Genomic DNA, 21,513 nt, shown 5'->3' with positions numbered 1-21,513 from the left:
TGCTATAATTGGTCCACATCCCAATAGTATCCAGAATAGGCTTTACTAACTCACTTCCAACGTTGCTTCAAGGTAGGCCATGAAAGGTGATTCCAACCTACAAGTTACAAAACCGACTATTACTGAGGCCACCAAGATAAATTAAACATCAGAGGGCTGGAATATCAAGATGCGGCTTGGAATCAAAAGTGCATTTTACAGTCCACTCACTAAACCATACAGATTATTCAATTATTGTCTGGTCTCACTATGTTTGAACTATTATTAACATGCCAAAATACACAAATTACTTTAAAAATATTAATGATCAGCCTTTAGTCTCAAACAGCAATAGTATTTGTCAAGACATTACAACTATTTTCAATTGTTTTGTGTTGCTTCAAATAAATAGGGCTGTCTGGTTCTTAAGAGGGATTATAACTAGTTGGCTTTGTGCATAGTTTTTCAGTTTGCAGGAAAAACTGATGTACAACAGGCTCATAATTAGGTAACAGATTTTGCCCAGACAAACCCGTGTTTGTGTGAACACTACTGTTGTAGCCTGAACGTATGATTTATAGGGCTGATGTCACAACCTTGTGTCAATAGGATATATCTAGGTACATTGCAGAGCTGTTTAGTAGATCATTCTTATTGTGAATCTTAAAAGATGGTACATAACCTAAAACTCATATAAATGGGGGAAGTGTGACTGAAAGATAGATTCTTAAGATGTGATACACACCATGAAAATTATAACCTATAATATATTCATCAAAATGGCTCATATTGAGAATGGAGTTCAAATGACAGCCTGTTTCTCAGATTGAAATAATGTAAATTTCAATATATTGTGTTGATCTTACTCTTCTTTAATCTCAATTCATAAAGTTTGATTTTCAGTGCAAATAAACAATTTTTTAAGAAATAGATGCTGCATTATGTGATATGTCGATAGTATAGGTAGGAGGCTTCCCTTTACTGATGGCCATACTGTTTGGTGCCTCAATTTAGTTGTTAATTTCCAGGTCATGTTAGATATCTAGATCTTGCCGGTGATAATAGATGGAGACTATATACAAATATATTGTAATAAAATTCAGAAAGTTCAAAAATTCTTAGCAGAACCTTCAAATTGGTACCAGCAAGTTATGAGAGAAGCAATAAAGCATTCCCAAGCTATTAGCACATTAATTGCATATTTCCCTTTTTTTCGTAACTAAAGTAAAAAAAAAACGTAGCTTTTTGATAACTATTAAAATGAAAAGCAATTGTCTTTTTTTCCTGAAATTATATCTAATTCCAGGGTTATGTTGACATTCCAAAAGTCCTGAATGGAGCAGAAGATTTGTTTCCCCTCTGCCAGCACAAGCCTGATGGAAGACGGTATTTAGAGGATAGGGTTCAGGTCTGTTCTTTGATTGGATAGCTGGGTGAGGGTGGAGCTTCCTACAACCTCATTGACGGCAGTCGAAGTGCTAATTGAATTGTGCTGGATGACCTGTTGTTGAGAGCAAGCAGGGATAGGACTTCCTGGCTGACTGTTCTCAGGACCTGGGGGCAAAAAAAATAACATTCAAAATTAATATTGTTCAAGTCGTGGTTTGAACGGTTTTCTAAAAAAACATAACATATTCCCAACTGGAAAGTTTGTAGCGTATGACACAAAATGGAATGTTTCAATATATTCCACCTATCTATTTTCTTAACGCTATTTTCTTTTCACAAAATGTTTTGTTTGCCTGAAGTGAATTTATTTCCTATTAAATTTAAAACAGACATTATTTCCTATTTCATTTAAACAGCCATTAATTCAAGTGTGCAAATAGAAGGGAAAGAAAATGTCAAATACTGGAATATTAGAATAAAGCTGGAAATACACAGCATGCTGATCAGCAGCTGAAAGAGAAATAGGTTAACATTTCTCATGAGAATAGGTTAACATTTCTCATCCAAAATATTAACCTACTTCATCTTTTCAAAGACACTTTGACCTCCTGTGCATTGTGGCTGCAAAATTTGTTTATGTATTTCCCATATCTTTAGCAGTACAGATGTTCTTTCCATTCAAAAACAAAAGGGCAGAATCTTGTGGAGGTGATGGGCATCTTAGCTGCCAGCTGGAGAGCTGGCAAAACTCCCATGTCGTCTCCTCTTGAGAAGGCCCATAACATTTTGTGTGACTCAAGCACTTAATAAGTCTTCCCCTTGATCAAGGACCCCAGGACTAGAGGCCTCAATTGCCAAATGCTAATGGTCACCATCGGCAGCAGCTCTCCTGTATACTCATCAGCCCCTCCCAGGGAGGTAGTGCCTGCTGCTAATCCTACACCTAACCAAGGCCTTGGATAAAGAAGGGACCCAGGCAAATGTGAGTAATGGTGGAAAGGGGGTTGTGGGATGGGGTTTGCAGTGGACAGGGTGGAAGGCAGTCGGCAGGAAGGGGAGTACCCTTCGAACAGACATGCTCTCTGCATGGTGAAACCCCCTGCCCATTGCTGGGTTAATCCCAGCAGCAGCCGGATGAGGTCCTTAAGTGGCCACCAATTGTCAACCTAAGGGTCTCAATTGGCGGCGGGGTGGGACAGACTTAAATGGAATGGAAGCGGGAAGGTGCCACTCTCACCATGCTCCCATCTGATTAAAGGTGCCACAGGGGAAGGTGCATGATTCACCCAGAAGTCAGTGGTGAGGACGCACACTTATGGTGCGAGCTGTGCTGGATGCTGTCTTGGGTCAAATGTTCGCACGGATGGAAGAAGCCAATTGATCTGATGCCAGCAATGCCAAACGCTCCAGCCAGTGGGCCACCGCCCACAGCTGAACATGCATTCGGCAGGAGGATGGATCCATAGCAGTTCTATTTGAAGGTTTCAACTACTCTTGGATTAACTGCTGATTGAGTTCCATTGCTATTGCTAGCAGACGTTTTTGATGGTTCTAATGCTCTATAAAGTTGCTGATGTTTACCAGCTGTGAAATGCCAGGTTCTAAATTATTTGGGCCTGACTTCAAGGATTCTGCTCAGGCTACCTGTTCCATGCAATGATGCAGTAGTTTGTATCCCCCTTGGCCTGCAGTATGACAGGGAGAATAAGTAGTGGCAATACTGAGGAGGAGAAGTTGCTCGAAGGGGGTGGAGGAAAATGGGAAGATGGGATTTTACACATTGCTGCCCCAGTGCTGCTGCACGGCTGGTAGAAGGCTGCTGACTTTCAGTGGAGGAGATGGCACGTGGACAGGCAACAGCAAGGGCACTGGTAGAATGGGAATGGTGGGAGGATGAATGCTGTCATCCTGTGAGAGGACAGCAGGTTCACGCTGCACAGGGCAGCATGGTAGCACAAGTGGTTAGCACTGTGGCTTCACAGTGCCAGGGTCTCCGGTTCAATTCCCTGCTGGGTCACTGTCTGAGGAATCTGCCCGTTCTCCCCGTGTGTGCCTGGGTTTCCTCCGGGTGCTCCGATTTCCTCCCACAGTCCAAAGACTTGCAGGTTAGGTGGATTGGCCGTGATAAATTGCCCTTAGTGACCAAAAAGGTTAGGAGGGGTTATTGGGTGCCGGGGATAGGGTGGAAGTGAGGGCTTAAGTGGGGCGGTGCACTCGATGGGCCGAATGGCCTTCTTCTGCACTTTATGTCCTATGTTCTCACAGTACAACTGCCTCTTCCCAGAGCAGCCTCTCAGTAATCCTCAGCAATCACTGGCTGTTGACGGCCACCTCCACTGCGGGTGTCCCGGCAGTGGCGAACAAAGGGAAAACCTATTGAGAACGACAGGACTGGAAAAACCCACCCCAGCCAATGGCAGGCTTCCTCCACCGCTACAAACCATGCTGTGGGGTGGGGGCTGGAAAATCCCATCTTCTGTGTTTGAATTAGCTTCAAACAACAGCAGGTTCCACTGACCGGTGCTGTCTGGATATGTCCATTCCAGGAGCAGATCTCCCATCCAGGTTAATTCAATTAGAACTTTCTGGAAGCTTGGTAGTCCGTGTTGAATAAGCAAATGCCGCCTGATACCGTGGCAGCTATTTTAACAGTTCATCATTTTAAATCAATAAAAGACAGTTCTAAAAGCTTCCATGTGAGTGCAGTTCATGTTTAAAGTTATGACTATGACATGCCTTTACTGGGCATGACCCTACAATTATTTAAATGAGCAGGCAGCATAAAGTTTGTGTTCTGCCTACATCAGAAGAACCTAGTGCAGGTTATCTGAGAATTGCAATTCCGGATTTGCCTCATTTATTCCAATGAATTGTAATCCCGGACAAGCGGCGAACACCGTCTTGTGTTTTTGGGGTATCAAATTTAGCCCCAATATGTTTTCATATCAAGTAAAAATAGGCTTGATAATAGATACAAAGGGTGAAATTCCTACCTTCACCTCCCAAATTCACAGAACTGAACATTTATTGGGGTCCCAAATTCAACAAAGGATATGTTCCCTGGGAACCCCATCTTTATGTGCACCAGATTGAGTATTTCTTCCTTGTGCATGGATTTTTTTGTTTTCTTTAAGAAAAGAGAACACGTGCTTATATTTTGTGTAGTTAATGTACAGCTTTGCCACAAGGTACATACAAGAGAATACATTGATATATGAAGAACTGTTGATAATTGTGCACATAATGGGATTTTCATATAACTTGGGGCTGGGGATAATTTGATGAGTTTCCCTGGAGTTTTGCTGAGTCAAGGGGACATCACGCGCGATCTACCAGCCGCGTTGCGCTCGAAAGACAGCGTGGCTGTTAGATGTCGGGAGATCCCTCTTTCGGGATCTAACCAGCTTGCCACACCTCGCAAGATCTACCGGGACCTAACAAGACGTCGCAAACTGAATCCCGCCCATTGTGGGTAGTTCGGGGGTTCGAGAGATCGATTGAAAAATGGCGTCCCGATCGCCTCCTGCAGAGGGGTTCCAGTGGGTGGACGAGGAAACGGACTAAGTGCGGCCTCTTCGGGGAGTTCCTGCTGAGGCCCCGAATTGAATCAGAGTCCCAATGGATAGCGTGGTGTTTCTTGGCGCTGTGAATGCTGGGAAACACCCGGCTAAATGTGCTCGTCATGGGGCTCTGTTTCAATTTGGTTAGATCATGCCTCAAGGGTTTTGCCTACTTGTAGGGCAGGCTGTCTGGCATTTGAGAGGCACTGGCAGAGTAATGTTAGTTTATGGTTCCATTTAATCTGGAAAGTTGTCAACGTATTTGTGGGAGGTATACGAATAATGTGGTCTGCTAGAAAAGAGGACCATGCCGTCTGCCTACCCAGTAGAGTCTATGGAAGGAATTTTCTGGTCCTTCTTGCTGGCAGGATCTTCCGGTCCCACTGAAGGTGACAGGTGAGCCATACAAATTGCCATTGGCTCCGGCAGGGCCAGAAGATCCTGCCAGTGGCCAATGGTGAGCCATCTCCTCCACGGGAACATTGGCCGTGGCAGGACTGCTGGATAATTCCTGCCTATGTATCTGACTAATATATGACCCACTGATGTTGTGGGGAGAATTGCATTTCATCACAGTGGGACAAATGTAGGGCGTGATTTAACCACCGCATTGCGCCCGGCAGGAATCTGAACGCGTAATTAAATAGCGGGAAAGGCTAAAATCAAGATTTGCGTCAGGTGCGAATCAGTTTACCATCTAACCAGCGTTGGAGAAGGGGAAGGGGAGCTCCTTCTCCCCTTCTGATGTGTTCTGTATAGGTGTGACTTTTTACTTGTTGAGGAGTCTAGTGCTGGAAGCTGCAGGAGGGGGAGAGAGAGGCAGACCGGTTCAACTGAGGAACTTTAAAAACGAAACTAAATTACGAGTACCCAATTCTTTTTTCCCACTTAGAGGGCAATTTAGCATGGCCAATCCTCCTACCCTGCACATCTTTTGGAGTTGCGGGAGTGAGACCCTCGCAGGCACAGGGAAAATGTGCAAACTCCACATGGACAGTGACCCGGGGCCGGGATCAAACCCGGGTCCTCGGCGCAGCAGTACTAACCATTGCGCCACCATGCTGCCTTTTGACTGAGGAGCTTGATGAAGGTGTTGAAGAAATACCTTTGCAGATTGCTGGTGATGTTATTGTACTGTTGGTTGTTTAATATTTAATGTCTTGAGGGTGTGCTTGTTTACTGTCACCCCTTTGCTTTTGTGGCTTGGAGTGAGGAAAGGGAGGATATCAGATTACCTGCTGCTAGTGCGAGAGAAGGGGAGGAGGAGCTCGTTCTGTCTTCTGGCGTGCTCTGCATTGGTGTGATTTTCCAGTGTTAGTTAGGCACCCCCAGGTGACTTTCCACTATTCAGAGTCTACTGCTGGGAGTTGGGGGAGGGGATAGACAGGCAGTTTGATCCGAATGTGCAACTTGTTGCAGGTGTTGGATAAATGGTTTTGCAGATGGATGGCGATTCTATTGGCCTGTTGATTGTTTAATGTTTCTATGAACTGCTGAATTTTTGTGCTTGTACAAATATTCTGTCACAAATAGATGCTTGTGTGCATGGCATGGTGCCTTTTCCCTGTTGGTTAATGGTTCATGTGATGTATGGACTGTTCAGTAGTTTGTTTTCATCTTTTGTATAAAGGTACTGTTGACCGTTTAAGAAACAAAATATTCTCAAGTGGATTTTCATGGGTACACGTGCCAAGTCTCAGACGATGATTATCAAATCATATTTTAATCAAACTTTGAAGCCTGAACAGTTTCCCGGACCTCTAGAAGCATCAGCACCATATTGGCAGCGGCCAACAATCAAACACCCAAGAGCTGAGCTTCAGCACTGGAGATATCCTCACGACCAAAGGGTGAGTGTGTCGATCAGAGGATGGCACCTGAGCACGGTCTCCCTAATGTTCCCGGCAGGGGTCTGGGGTCTAGGGTCTCCGCTGTGGCCGGAAATGAGTACGGTGAACAAGGTTTTCTAGCATTTCTGGCTCGCTGGATGGCACTCTGAGAGAAGGCAGGACACATAAGGGTAGGGGAGGCCTGGGTGTTTTGAGGGTGCCAGGGTGGAAGCACTAAATGGTTGTCGGTCTATTCCTTATAGATACCAGAATGGATGGTGGTGTCGATCCTGCAGAGGATGCCCTCGCAGTGCTGGTGGCAGCCCAGGCGGCCAGATGCCGGAGAAGGCAGTAGTGTCGATGCCAGCTGGAGGCGGCATCCATGTGCAGGGACCGCCGCACGTCCTGAAGACCCAGGCAGCCATCAGTTTCATCAAAGAGACAGTGCAGTACCTGCATCATGTCCTCGCGGACTTGGCATTCTGTGGAGGAGGAGGACACCAACTCCCAGTGGCCGTTAAGTTTACTGCAGCGCTGAACGTTTATACCACCAGTTCATTCCAGGGGGCTTGAGCAGCATTTCACAAGTTACAGACGACAAGTACATCCATGAGATCACGAATGCCCTGCACGTCAGGGCAGCTGACTATATCAGTTTTGAGCTGGACCGAGCCCACCAAGATGCCTGGGGTGCAGGATTCTCCACCATCGGCGAGATACGCCAGGTCCATGGGGTAATTGATGGCCGCATGTCGCCTTGCGTGCACTGGGGCATGAGAGAGTACACTTCATTAACAGGAAGGGTATCCACTCCCTGAACATTCAAATAGTGTGCAACCACCAACTCCAGATCATGCATGTGTCTGCACGCTTCCATGGAGTTTGCATGACAGCTACATCCTGGGACTCTCAGAGAACCCCAGCTTCTTCGAGGATCACCCCAGGATGATGATAGAAAAGCGGTACCCACTGAGGTCCTGGCTGATGATGCCAGTGAGGAGGCCATAGACCTAATATAACTGTTGCCACCAGTACTGCCATTGAGCAGTTCATTGGAGTGCTCAAAATGTGGGTCCGATGCCTGAACCGCTCTGGTGGTGCACTGCAGTACACCCCCCCCAGGGCCTATCATGCTTTGTGGTAGTCTGCCATACCCTCCATAACCTGGCACAGCAGCAGGGCGACATGCTGGAGGAGGAGGGACATGCGGCCTCACCTGAGGACGAGGGGGAGAAGGTGGACCAGGAGGGGTGAGGGTGGCAAGGGAGCAGAATATGCTCTGGCTGGGGGGTCTTCAATGTCCATCACCAAGAGTGGCTCGATAGTACCACCACAGACCGAGCTGGTGGGGTCCTAAAGGACATAGTTGCTAAACTGGGACTGCAGTACATGGTGAGAGAACCAACAAGAGGGAAAGACATCCTCACCAACCTGCCTGCTCCATGACAGTATCGGTAGAAATGACTGACTTCATATTAAGGATACCCTACATCGTGCTAAGTGGCGCTATCTCCGTGCTAAATGGGATAGACTTCGAACAGATCTAGCAACTCAAGACTGGGCATCCATGAGGCACTGTGGGTCATCAGCAGGCAAGTTCTGGAGCACAAGTCTTCAGTACTATTCAACCACAATCTGCAACCTCATGGCCTGGCATATCCTCTACCATTACCATCAACCCAGAGGATCAACCCTGGTTCAATGAAGAGTGAAAGAGGGCATGCCAGGAGCAACATCAGGCATATCGAAAAATGAGGTGTCGACCTGGTGAAGCTACAACACAGGACTACTTGTGTGCCAAACAGCATAAGCAGCAAGTAATAGACAGAGCTAAGCGATTCCACAATGAATTAATCAGATCTAAGTTCTGCAGTCCTACCACATCCAGCCGTGAATGGTGGTGGACAATTAAACAACTCACTGGAGGAGGAGGCTCCACAAATATCCCCATCCTCAATGATGGAAAGAGCCTAGCACATATGTGCAAAAGACAAGGCTGAGGCATTCGCAATAATCTTCAGACAGAAGTGCCGAGTGGACGATCTATCTCCGTCTCCTCCGGAGGTCCCCAGCATCACAGATTCACTCCACGTGATATCAAGAAATGGCTGAAGGCACTGGATACTGCAAAGACTATGGGCCCTGACAATATCTTGGCAATAGTTCTGAAGACTTGTGCTCCAGAACTTGCCGCACCCTTAGCCAAGCTGTTCCAGTACAGCTATAACACTGGCATCTATCCAGCAATGTGGAAAATTGCCCAGGTGTGTCCTGTACACAAGAAACAGGTCAAATCCAACCCGGCCAATTACCGCCCCATCAGTCTACTCTCCATGAGCAAAGTGATGGACAGAGTCATCAACAGTGCTATCAAGCGGCAATAACCTGCTCACGGATGCTCAGTTTGGGTTCTGCCAGGGTCACTCAGCTCCTGACCTCATTACAGTCTTAGTTCAAACATGGGCTAAAGAGCTGAATGCCAGAGGTGAGGTGAGAGTGACTGCCCTTGACATCAAGGCAGCATTTGACCGAGTATGGCATCAAGGAGCCCTAGCTAAACTGGAGTCAATGGGAATCAGGGGGAAAACACTCGGCTGGTTGGAGTCATACCTGGCACAAAAGAAGATGGTTGTGGTGGTTGGATCATCTCAGCTCCAGGACATCACTGCAGGAGTTCCTCAGGGTAGTGTCCTAGGCCCAACCATCTTCAGCTGCTTCATCAATGACCTTCCTTCCATCATAAAATCAGAAGTGGGGATGTTTGCGAATGACTGCACAATGTTCAGCACCATTCACGACTCCTTAAATAATGAAGCAGTCGATGTCCAAATGCAGCAAGACCTGGACAATATCCAGGCTTGGGCTGACAAGTGGCAAGTTACATTTGCGCCACACAAATGCCACACAATGATTATCTCCTACAAGAGAGGATCTAACCATCACCCTTTGACATTCGATGGCATTACCATCGCTAAATCCCCCACAATCAACATCCTGGGGGTTAACATTGATCAGAAACTGAACTGGACTAGCCACATTAACACTGTGGTTACCAGGGCAGATGAAAGGTTATGAATCCCACGGCGAGTAACCCACCTTCTGACCCCCCAAAGCCTGTCCACCATCTACAAGGCACAAGTCAGGAGTGGAATGGAATACTGTCCACTTGTCTGGATGAGTGCAGCTCCAACAACACTCAAGAAGCTCAACACCATCCAGGAAAAAGCAGCCCACTTGATTGCTCCCCCTTCCACAAAAAACATCCAAACCCTCCACCTCCGACGAACAGTGGCAGCCGTGTGTATCATCCACAAGAAGCACTGCAGTAACTCACCAAGGTTCCTTAGATAACACCTTCCACACCCACAACCACTGCCATCTAGATTCTAGAAGGACACGAGCAGCAAATACCTGGGAACCCCACCACCTGGAGGTTTCCCTCCAAGTCACTCACCACCCTGACTTGAAAATATATCAACGTTCCTTCACTGTCGCTGGGGGAAACAACCTGGAACTCCCTCCCTAATAGCACAGTGGGTGTACCTACACCTCAAGGACTGCAGCAGTTCAACAATGGCAACCCCTCTCTCCATAAAGAGTTCTGGCTGTTTCAAAACCCCAAAGACCGCCACTATTGGGCATCGCTCCACCTTCACCCCCGCAACCTTGGACATAGCCTCAAAAAGGTGGTCCAATACCTGACTAATGTGGGACACGACGAGAACATGTGGGTGTGGTTAGCTGGTCCTATTTGGCACCGTTCACAAATTCTTTTATCCCTGGGAAGAACCCGTTCATTCATGTTCTGGTCAAGTGCGCCCTATGCACTACCTTTAGCTACGTTAAACACAGTCATGCGCATGAGGTGAAGTTCACCCTATGCAGTGCTTCGAACTAGTGTCGTCCCCTATCTAATGCCCAGTTCCCCCTCCCAATATTCCCATGTTCTCGACCAGCGGGGCCCTTACCTCCTCTAGCAGTCGTCCGTACATATCAGCAGTTACTGTCCCCAGTTGGTCCGATGTTAGATGTCTGTTCAGTAGGGCAGTGTTTTTCAAACCTTTTTTCCGGGGACCTATTTTTACCAACCAGCCAACCTTCGGGACCCACGCTGGCCGACTTTCGTGACTCACGCTGCCCAAACTTTGTGACTTACCTTTTTCGCTTATCTTTAATGCGACAGGTGAGCCTGCTTGGTCCTCTTGATCTCACTTGCTTTGTCATTCAATGTTACATTTCTGTATGGGTCGTTCCTCAAAGATCTTGGAGCTCACACCACCACTGCTTTGTCCTGTTGTGGATTCTCCTGAGCCACTCTCTCCAGCACTGCTTTGTCCTGTTGTGGATTTTCCTGAGCCACTCTCTCCAGCACTGCTTTGTCCTGTTGTGTACTCTGCTGAGTCACTCTCTCCAGCACTGCTTTGTCCTGTTGTGTACTCTCCTGGGCCACTCTCTCCAGCACTGCTTTGTCCTGTTGTGGATTTTCCTGAGCCACTCTCTCCAGCACTGCTTTGTCCTGTTGTGTACTCTGCTGAGTCACTCTCTCCAGCACTGCTTTGTCCTGTTGTGGATTCTCCTGAGCCACTCTCTCCAGCACTGCTTTGTCCTGTTGTGGATTCTCCTGAGCCACTCTCTCCAGCACTGCTTTGTCCTGTTGTGGATTCTCTTGAGCCACTCTCTCCAGCACTGCTTTGTCCTGTTGTGGATTCTCCTGGGCCACTCTCTCCAGCACTGCTTTGTCCTGTTGTGTACTCTCCTGGGCCACTCTCTCCAGCAGGATTCATTGTGATATCCTGGGCTGTTTGTATCTCTTGCCCTTTCTTTCTTATTACAAAACAATCCATTTTAATTTTTTCAGTCCTGTTGCTTGTTTGCTGCTGACATAATGGAGGAATCCCAATTGCACCCATAGCACGTAACATCCATGTTTGGGACGTGTGACCTGCTCTCTGCCTCGCTAGAGGCAAAAAAACTGCATTGCATTTTAAAAAAATCTTCTCCTGGGCCAGCGCGCTGACGGCAGGAGGAGGCGGTGTTTCTTGCTGGGCTCTGGGTATGCGCACTGTGCAGCATGTGCAGCGCAGCTGCATTCTGAAATTCATTTGCGGCGTCATTTATAAAAGCCGGCTGCTGCAGCCGTTGCGCACTAATTCCCGCGATCGGGAATGCCGTGTTGGATGGCTTTGCAACCCTTCCGACACTGGGACTGTGGCCAATGCTTGGAGTGATGTCTCCATGCAGGAGGTCTCCTCTGTTCTCAACCATTCCGCCCCTGGTTCTTTTATCCACCCCACCCCGTACCTTTTCCGTGTTATCTGCCCAGTGGTAGAATAGCCCCCATATTCCTCCTTCTTTGTAGGACGGTTTTATGGATCCTGGGGTTCTTCCCCCCCCCCCTCCCCTCCCCCCCCTCCAGTGTGGGTTCATGGAGAAGATTTTGCTCTTGTTCAGGTTGAGGTTGTAACTCGAGAAGGCTACGACTCCCTTAGGAGTTCCATTATTCCTCCCATGCTGGCTACGGGGTTTGAGGTGTAGAAGAGGAGGTCATCTGTATAGAGTGAGACTCTATGCTCTCTGTCTCCCCTTTGAAAGCCTCTCCACCCCAGAAGTATTCAGAGTTGGTGGTGTTTTTCCACATGTCCGCCACGGGAACGCTGTAAAGTAGCTTCACCCAGGAGGTGAACCCTGGCCGAAACCCAAACCGTTCCAGTACCTCCATTCAACTCTGTCGAAGGCCTTCTCTGCATTTAGGGAGATGATCACTTCTTGTGCCTCCTTCCCGGGTGGGGTAATAATCACATTCAGCAGAGGTCTGATGTTCGCTGTTAGCTGTCTGCCTTTGACAAAGTCCGTCTGATCTTACGAAACTACCTCTAGCACGCATCTCTCCTGTCGCCTCACCAGTGCCTTCACCAGGACTTTGGCGTCAGTGTTTAGGGGTTGGATAGGTCTGTATGACCCCACTCCTTCGGGTCTTTATCTTTTTTAGGGATAAGCGACATTGAAGCCTCTCGACAGCGAATCATTGAACATCTCCCGCACGTGCAGGGCCAGTGCTGCCGTGTACTGTATTGCTTATAGAAGTCTACCGGTAATCCGTCTGGACCCGGTGCCCTCTCTGATTGCATGGAGTTGATGCTCTCCATTACTTCCCCAAGTTCTAGCGGTGGTTCCAGTCCCTGCCTCTTTTCCTGCCCCACAGCTGATATGTTACTTTTTGCATACATTTGATGTTGAAAAGTTGAAGTTCCTAAGAGAGAGCCACCTTTCATACAACCACTCAGCTGATGGCCATTAGGAGTCTCAGGGCGTTCATTATTGAGATCTGTATGAAGTCGGCCGACAGAGCAGAGCCGGCTGGTATCTGACCTGCTTTGTAAATATAATTGCTTTACAATAAACCAAGTTTTCTTTTGACCATTACGGTTCAGACTTGTTTGTGGCCTACTAAAGGGTGGGACATCAGTCCCTCAGTCCCAGCAGTGCCAGAACTCAGTAGTGGCACTGTTGTGACTGCAAGGAGGCCTTGGGATGAAGACACCACCAGTCCCAGAGAGAAGTATGCCCAGCAGTATTGGACAGGGAGGGACTGGGAGCCAAGGGTGGGTGTAGGGGAGGTGGCAGTTTTTGTGACCAGGCAGGAAATGACAGGGGGTGGGGATGTGGTTAACATCTTGGGTGGACCCCCCCCCCCCCACCCCCCCCACCCCCCCCACCCCCACCCCTCCCCGCCCCCCAGCCTCCCAATGTGCACAGAGTTGAAAACCTTTCTTCCTTCCTTTTAATCAGTTGAGTTTATAAACACAGCCTACTCCCGCCCACCTGCCCACGCCAACCTTATAACAGTGTGAGTAGCATAATATCAGGGCAATTGGTTTGTTAACAAACTCAATTGCCTGTTAATTATTCATTTAAAAATAGTGGGTAGTCTGTCCATATCAGCACCCGCGTGCCTACTGTTCTATGGGGAATGGGCCAGGGTGGGTGGAAGGCGGTGGGGCTCGCCACCTGTCATTTATTACAGGTCCTCCACCCCCCCCCCCCCCCCACCGCTGAAAAAACACCCAGCAGAGCCCGTAAAATCCAGTCCATTATTACAGAGATTTGCCGACTTTTACTGTCACTTCAGTTCATGTATACTAGAATCTTTGAATGTAAAATTTACAAAACTGACAACCATACATTACAAAAATTACTGAATTGTCTTAAAAATGATACCTTAGCAAAATTATAGACCTAATTTTGTAATAATCACATTATTTATAAGCACTGTAATCTATTCTTAAAATATTCAAATATTTCACAAAGATATTATTTCAGAATCAATGAGGCTAATTTTCAACTTAACACGGGAACACGGACTAATATTGCAGGTCAGGTGCTTATCACAGACACCTCCCAATTTTCCTTTCCATCGATTTCAATGGAAAATTGGGGCATCAGAAATCTGGGACTGGATTCTCCGCAGCCCATGCCGAAATCACGTTTGGCGCGGGGGCGGAGAACCAACTTTGACGCTGAAATCGGGCCCGGTGCCGCTCCAGCGATAATCCGGACCGGAGAATCGTCCGTTTCGCGAATTACTCTGCGCGGCTATGGGGCCATTGCCAGAGGCCCGTCCAGCGATTCTCTGCTCGCAGCTGGTCGAATTCCCGACGGCGCAATTCTAACTACCTATTGCCGTTTGGGAACTTCACGTGGCGGCTGCGGACTCAGTGCACGGCCGCCCTGGTGGGGGGTGGGGGCATCAGGTACCGAGAGGGGGTCTTACGGGTGGCCGGGGGACATATCAGGCTGGTCCGATGTACGGGCGCGTGGCCGATTGGGGGGTCCTACATTTCAGAGCTACCTCCGCTGGTGGCCGGCGCCGTGCGCATGCGTGGACTCCAGGCCAGACGTGCAGGGGCCCGTATCCGCAGCTAAAGCTGCGTGAATCACTCCGAGTCCCTGCTAGCCCCCTGCATGGCACTGAATCGGTTTATCTTTTTTTGAGAAAACTCGGGAGTGCAACGCCAACGTTTTTACACCGGCGTAGGGTCATAGCCCCATTTTGGGAGAATCCAGCTTCTGGTTTTGTGCTCCAGCAGTAAGGTGAAGATTTCCTTCAGTACATTTAATGTTGTATCTTTTTGGCTGAGGTGCGTTTTACTTACTCAGGTAACTTTGTGACTCTTCTTGCAGTGTTGTGATTGGACAGTCTTTATGTGTCAACAGCAGTTGCTTCAGCTGTGCCACCTCATTTTTCAAGAGGGAGACCTCATTCTGTGGACACATTTTACAAAGGTGAGAACCATTCAGACTTTTCCACTCCAAAGACATAGGGCACGATTTAATGAAAAAAAAGTCTTGTTTTGGGTACATTTAGCGGGGTGTTTCCCCGCTAAACGAGTTTAACTTGTCAGTTCAGGAAGAGATCGGAGTGCCATTTTAAAATCTCTCAACCCTCCACCGAGGCCTTGGACCCTCCCAACATTTCCCAACCACAAAACAAAAATGCTACAAGAATGCATATGGAAGTACATATGGAGCCACCAGCTGTGGCTCAGCGGGTAGCACTCCTGCCTCTCCATCACCTCCATTTGCCTGCCCTGGTGGATTTAAAAGTTCCCATGGTACGATCTTAAGAAGAGCAGGGGAGTTACCGCTAGTGTCCGAACAAACATTGATCCTTCAATGAGCATCATAAAAACAGATTATCAGGTCATTATCACATTGCTGTTTGTGGGACTACGCTTTGTGCAATATTGGCTGTTATGTTTCCTACATCACAACACTGACTACACTTCAAAAGTACTTCACTTTGACATGCCTGGTGGTTGTGAAAAACGCTATATAAATTCAAGCCTTTCTTTCTTTTTACATGGCGCTCGGTGTGGCCGCTGGAGGCCGGCGGTCTCCATGGTCTGTCTAAATTAGCATTGGCAATCTGGATCTGGAAGTGTCAATTCTGATGGATCCTATTTTCACCAGAAGGGGAATTGGGGATGGACATGACTCACAAATGGGGCCCTTAGCAGGGCCATGTGAACTCAGTGCTCAGTTCAAATAGGCCCCATTTTCGCTACAGCAAGGGCTGTGTGTGAGTTACCAGTTTTAGAGTAGATGTCAATGCTTGTGAAGGATGGATAAGGTCTGTGGAACTGTCAAGTTAAATCCCTTGCCCTTTAAATTTTGGGGAGGAGAAACAGCCTTCCTATGTCCCTGAGTTGAACAAAATCTCAACTTGCAGTTTCAATAGATCTTTGTTGATACAACTCTAAGTGCTATCAATATAGTATTATTACTGCATGACTGCTTCCACAATTTATCATCATCACAGTGCAGAGCTGTAAGTTCACAGTTTCATTGACAGCTCCCAGTAATTATTAAAGGATTAGCTTTCTTAGAACACAAATGTTTGTTTTTATAAGGGATTGAGTACTTGAGGGTATTTAAATGTATTGAATGGGCTTTTATGAATGGAAGTATTTTTTATATCGTGAATTCTGTAGTAGATACTTAGAACTTTATTTTTTTTCATCTCTGTATCACTCCTACGTGAATACCATGAAAACTGGATGGGATGGCATGAAGGGAAAGAGGGTGGGTGGACAGATATGGGTTTGTACTAAGTTGATTTAGGGACGATGAGGAGCCATAGGGGATGAGTGGGAGGTGTCATGGGCGGGATTCTCCAAAGGCGAGTCAGAGTGTCGGTGCCGTCGTGAACGGCATTGTGTTTCACAACGGCGCGAACGGGCCGCCGGCAGCATCGATTCAAGCCCGAAAAGGCAGCGGGGCCGTGAGAAACGCTGTGGGTACGGCACTAGAGTGGCGCCGTCATCACGCGACGCCCGGTTGACGTGGCGCTGCGTAGGCCCCAACACAGAGAGATGGTTGCGCCCCGCCATGCCGCTCCCAGGTTCCGGGACAATGACCTGGAGACACTGTTGGATGCAGTGGAAGGGTGGAGGGCAAACCTGTGCCCACGATATGGCCACCGGCACCTGGCCAGCACAGTCAGGTGCAAATGGCGTGATGTGGGCATCGCCGTTAGCGCTATGGGGCACACCCCACGTTCTGGAGAGCAATGCCGCAAGAAGCTCCACAACCTCACGAGGGCAGCCAGCGTATGTACCCCGTGAGTTTCCCCGAGCCACACCCAACGCCTCCCTCCCCACGACACCATGTGTCGCGCCCGCCTCCCTGCCCACGCAGGAGGGGAGGGCACCAGGTTCCACCCGACCCATATGAACACCACACCCCTCTTGTAAGCCGCCGTGACATGGGGCCCAATGCCCCCCCAGTCATAATGTTGCCAACATCTGCGCGTCTTGCTGCTGACTGCCTAACTCTGATGCTTCCCCCCCTCATAGGATAAGACAGCCCACAACCATCGTGAGCATGCAAGAACCGGAGGGGGATCACCTGTTCTGCACCCCCTCACCATCCATGAGCAGAGGGCTCTGGACCTCGCTGGGGGAGTCGCCACCCGGGAGGTAGCGCCATGCCAGATTGGAGGCGCAGCGCCAAGTGAGACTCCCCTGCCTGGCTACACTCCCTCAGCCCCTTACCTCCCCCCTCACACTGCACCCCCTCACACTGCCCCCTCCACCCCCTCACACTCCGCGTGTCTAATGATACATGCTTTATTGGGTATTCCAGGGCCAGCCGACGATTGTCCCGGAATGTCTCAGACAAGCCACCACCATCCAGGTCCACGTCCATCCACCCACAGGGACACAAGCTAGGGAGAGGAAGAAAGACGGACAGGAGGGCCCTCGTCCGAAGCCGGAGCACAGGAAATGGACGCACAGAGGACAGACACAAACGACAGTGACGAACAGAGGATGGACAGTCAGGACACTGACGGCCATGAAATGGATGAAGAGAGGACAGAGAGCCAGGACAGTGACAGATAAGGACGGGGGCTGTGGACAGTGACGCACAGAGGACGGCCAAACAGATGTTGGACAGACTGGACACGGCCCCTCACATGGGTCATAGACAACCTCCATCGGTCTAAGGCTTGACCCAGGAGACCCCAGACCTCGGGTCCGATGAGGACATGGACCTTGCATCACTGCTGTCACCCACCACCTCCACCATCGCAGAAACCTTCAACTCGTTTGGGCACATTAGTGACGAGGCTTCTGGGACACTGACTGGTGCGCATCACACAGCCAAACCGGTGCAGCAGGTGGAGGTAGCAGCAGCCGAGGGGCTGAACGGTCAGAGGGCAGGCTAGGCCCAGCACCCAGCTGCCGCCCAGATGGTTCCCGGGTTTCTGGACTTACCAGACCCATCCACAGACCCGATGCATTTGGAAACCCAGGAAGTGGACAACGGGATGACGGCCACCTTCCAGCATCTGCAGATGCAGTTGGAGGAGTCCACCCACATCCAGCAGCAGTGAGTGGTGCCGGTCATGGCTGCCACCCAGGCCGACACCGCACGGGTGGCATCCGCGGTGGTGGCAATGGGGGCAACGGTTTCGGCCATGGAACTTGTTCTGCAAGGTGTGGGGCTTCATGTGCACGCGCATCCGTGGCCCAGGACAGGGCTGCCCTCTCACAGGCAGCCATATCCCAGAGCCAGCTGGACATTGCCGCCGCGCTCCAGGGTCTGGCTGAGTCTCAGCAGGCCATGGACCAGTCTCAGCAGGCCATGGCCCAGTCTCAGCAGGCCATCGCTGAGAGCATCGGCGGCCTTGTGCATGTGCTGGATGGTGTCGCACAAGCCCAGAGGGAGGTTGCACAGTCCCTGACAAGAATGGCGCACTCCCTGAGTTCCATCACTCCGAACGTACCATCATGCCAGAAGAGCACATCCTAGGCCAGCACCTCGCCCTATTCCCATAACCCCAAACATTGATCATCGCCAATGCATCTTTGGACTGTAAGAGGAAACCAAAACACTCAATGGAAACCCAGGCAGCTAGGGGGGGATGTGCAAACTCCACACAGACTGTCATCCAAGGTCGGAATTGATCTTGGGACCCTGGCACTCTGATGCAGTTGTACTTAACCATTGTGCCACTGTGCCACTGAAGTGATAGCCTATGATGCAGGCCGGTGATAGTGTTCTTCTGGAACACACTTGTTATTTTGTACTTAGTTTTTTCAGCCTTTTCTGCTTCACCACCCGGTACAGCTATGGGAGCAAGAATGAATGACATATGTTCTGCTCAATTGTAACTCAAAATTGTTTCTAATACATGTCATAAGACATCAAGTTAGGTGTAGAGATGCTCACCTGATTCAGCTGTGTTCTGGGTCGCACGGCATGAGGCCTTGGTCAATCAGGCAGCAAGGAGCATTAGAACATGTACTGGGTGACAAGTGCAGCACAGCTATTTTAAAGCTAATACTGCAGAGTTCTTGCCAGATGGCCTGAGTTAAAATTGGCCCTCTAGATTTTACAGCCTCAATGTTGACAAGGTGCGTGGGTGGGAAGGGGAGCTGGGAAGACGTGAAGGACAGGAAATCCAGAAGTATGGTTTTCCCAAACATCCTGACTGCTCAAACTTTTTTCTCCAGGTTGCACGTCTGACAGCCAGCCTGATTGAATGTGTGGCTGTCTGTTGGCTGGGAGAACGTGCAACAGAAGGAAGCAGTGTCGAGCAGACAGGGAGGCAGGGAGAGATGATAGTTGGATAGTCAGGAGCTGGGGTGAAGCAGATAGATTGTGGCAGGAGATTTACGGGTAGCTTGATGAGCTGGCAGAAACACTCCTGCCCAGCCTGGTCCAAAAGCAGTAATGTAAAGGCATTTAGCCCTTCTAATATCTCACCTGTCAAGTTTCTCAAGGGAGACCCAGCCAGCATGGTTTAAAAATAAAGGTACTTACAATGAAGGCCGCAGTTGCTTTAAATGGTGTCAATTACTGACCCACCCCCAACAGAAAATTGGTTGCTCAAATTTCCTTTCCAACCTTCGTTAAAATTGGAAGTGGGTGGATTCGAGATGAGTTGGGTTCTTGTTTCAGACTTTTTATTTTTTAACCCCAACTGATCTAAATGTACCCATTTTGAGGGGTTAAAATGACCTCATGTAGATCTCAATATGACTGAACTGGCCTTTAGTTCTTTCATTTGAACGACTCCATTACTTATTACACCATTCTTCCTTTTTGAGTACATAAATAGAACCTACTCTGAAACCTAAGCTGACTAAACCAAACCTAAATGTTCTCTTTTATCTCAGCCCCCGAATTTCAAGAGCAGGCAGCTATTTAATTTAAAAAACTGTTATATTATAGTGGTAAGAATCCACTTAATCAAGAGGGCACATTGAAATAAATACAATTCAGGTGATACACTGAACAAGATTAGAGGTTTTACATGGATGTTAACGTTGGTTTTTTTTCCCTGAACGCCACTTGTAGCCTTGTGAAGCAGCAGAACACATTTTGAGTTAATTCAAGTGTCACTAAAAGATTCAGCAATATCTTTGCTCTCTCTTGCGCTAAAGCCGTGCCTTATTATTAACAAATCTGTTGAGGCATTTCTATGAAAATCTTCTGTCCACTACTTTCACAAAGGTGTCAATTCATCATTTGAAAGTAGGTGATGTTTTCAATAAATAGCAGGTGAAAGAATTTCATATGAATAGGATTGTGTGTAATATTGCACAGTGCAATTTTAACAATCGTGTGCAGTTTAGTAGCTCACTTTGGGAATGGAAGAAGTAATGAGAGATCTAAACTGTTTGTTTGGTAATAAAAAAGCGATAAATACAGTAATGTTATGCTGTGTTGCCGGTGAATATATATATTTAAGTTATGTGCAATCATGGTGATAGATATATCTTTGGGAGCAATAAAGTTTAATGCTATACCTGCCATAGGTACGATTAGAAGATAGTAAGAAATGTTGCAATTCAAATAATATGAAAAATCTTTTTCAGGAAAATGCTGCTAATATGACTTGTAAAAAATCATCATACCTGAAGTTGCATATTGGTTTGTGTGAGTTCCTCTGCTTTCTTTTCCAGTGATATCACCCACACTTTTCTCTTCTGCCTGCAACGTGTTGCAGCTGCGCGATTTCTTTCCAGAAACTTCCTCCGTCTTTCATCAGGATCTTCATCCACAACCCTTCTCCTGCGGCCCCCACTGGTTGGAGTTGGGTGCCCTGACTGAGGAGACTGCATCTGTTGTGTTCCAGGTGAGACCTGCAAGGGAACATCAAATGTATTTTAAAAAAAGGCTCAGCATAAAGTTTCAGTCAAATAAAGTTTAACTAACCAGACCTACAGTTGTCCTACAGGATTGAAATCTCAAACTTGGGAACTTCTATCTCATGTTCATGGTTGCCCATCTTTTCTACAATGTGCAACAGAACAGAAAAGGCCCCAACTGTCAAGATGCCAATCTGCACCTTATGTGGGAAATCATCAGGACTTATAAAATTCTTGGATTTGGGACCATTTCCAGATCCTGACATGGCTTGTGTCAGCAGTGTGGCCTCCGGCACGATCTTATGGAAGGGGCACAATTAACATAATGTGTCCCCATTCTCCGTTCAATTAAAGATGGCGAGTGGGAAACCGGACTGGCAACGCGATTGAGAGTGTTGTATTTAAAGGGCCAGCCTATGAAGTAATAATTGATTCCCTCCCAAATCAACATCAATGCTTCACGTATTTGCTCCCTTGTCTGTCTCATTACTCCCTCAGAAATAACCTATTTATGGAGAGTACATTGTTTTGAACCATCTTAGTCTGTCTCGGGCTTCCAGCTGATTTATGTTGAAGTTAGTTCTACTTGGATTGTTG

The 21,513-nt window shown here is 48.0% G+C and overlaps 1 protein-coding gene across 3 annotated transcripts in view; it reads right to left on the bottom strand.

Annotated features, from left to right (window-relative positions):
* Positions 1–835: 835 nt before the first annotated feature.
* Positions 836–21,513, bottom strand: part of creb5b (cAMP responsive element binding protein 5b) — a 473,696-nt gene continuing 453,018 nt past the window's right edge. For 2 of the 3 annotated variants that reach the window (XM_038797274.1, XM_038797276.1), the window contains 3 exons: positions 20,683–20,910; positions 14,911–15,019; positions 836–1,533 (listed from right to left, as the gene is read on the bottom strand). In XM_038797274.1, the coding sequence (XP_038653202.1) occupies positions 1,370–1,533; positions 14,911–15,019; positions 20,683–20,910 (501 nt within the window). In that variant the 3' untranslated portion in view covers positions 836–1,369. Of the gene's footprint in view, positions 1,534–4,361; positions 4,496–14,910; positions 15,020–20,682; positions 20,911–21,513 lie in introns of all 3 variants that reach the window. The other variant, XM_038797275.1, reaches the window with a different exon arrangement.

The sequence above is a fragment of the Scyliorhinus canicula genome, chromosome 5 (assembly GCF_902713615.1).
Source record: "Scyliorhinus canicula chromosome 5, sScyCan1.1, whole genome shotgun sequence".
NCBI lineage: Eukaryota > Metazoa > Chordata > Chondrichthyes > Carcharhiniformes > Scyliorhinidae > Scyliorhinus > Scyliorhinus canicula.
This window is presented reverse-complemented; position numbering and strand designations above follow the sequence as displayed.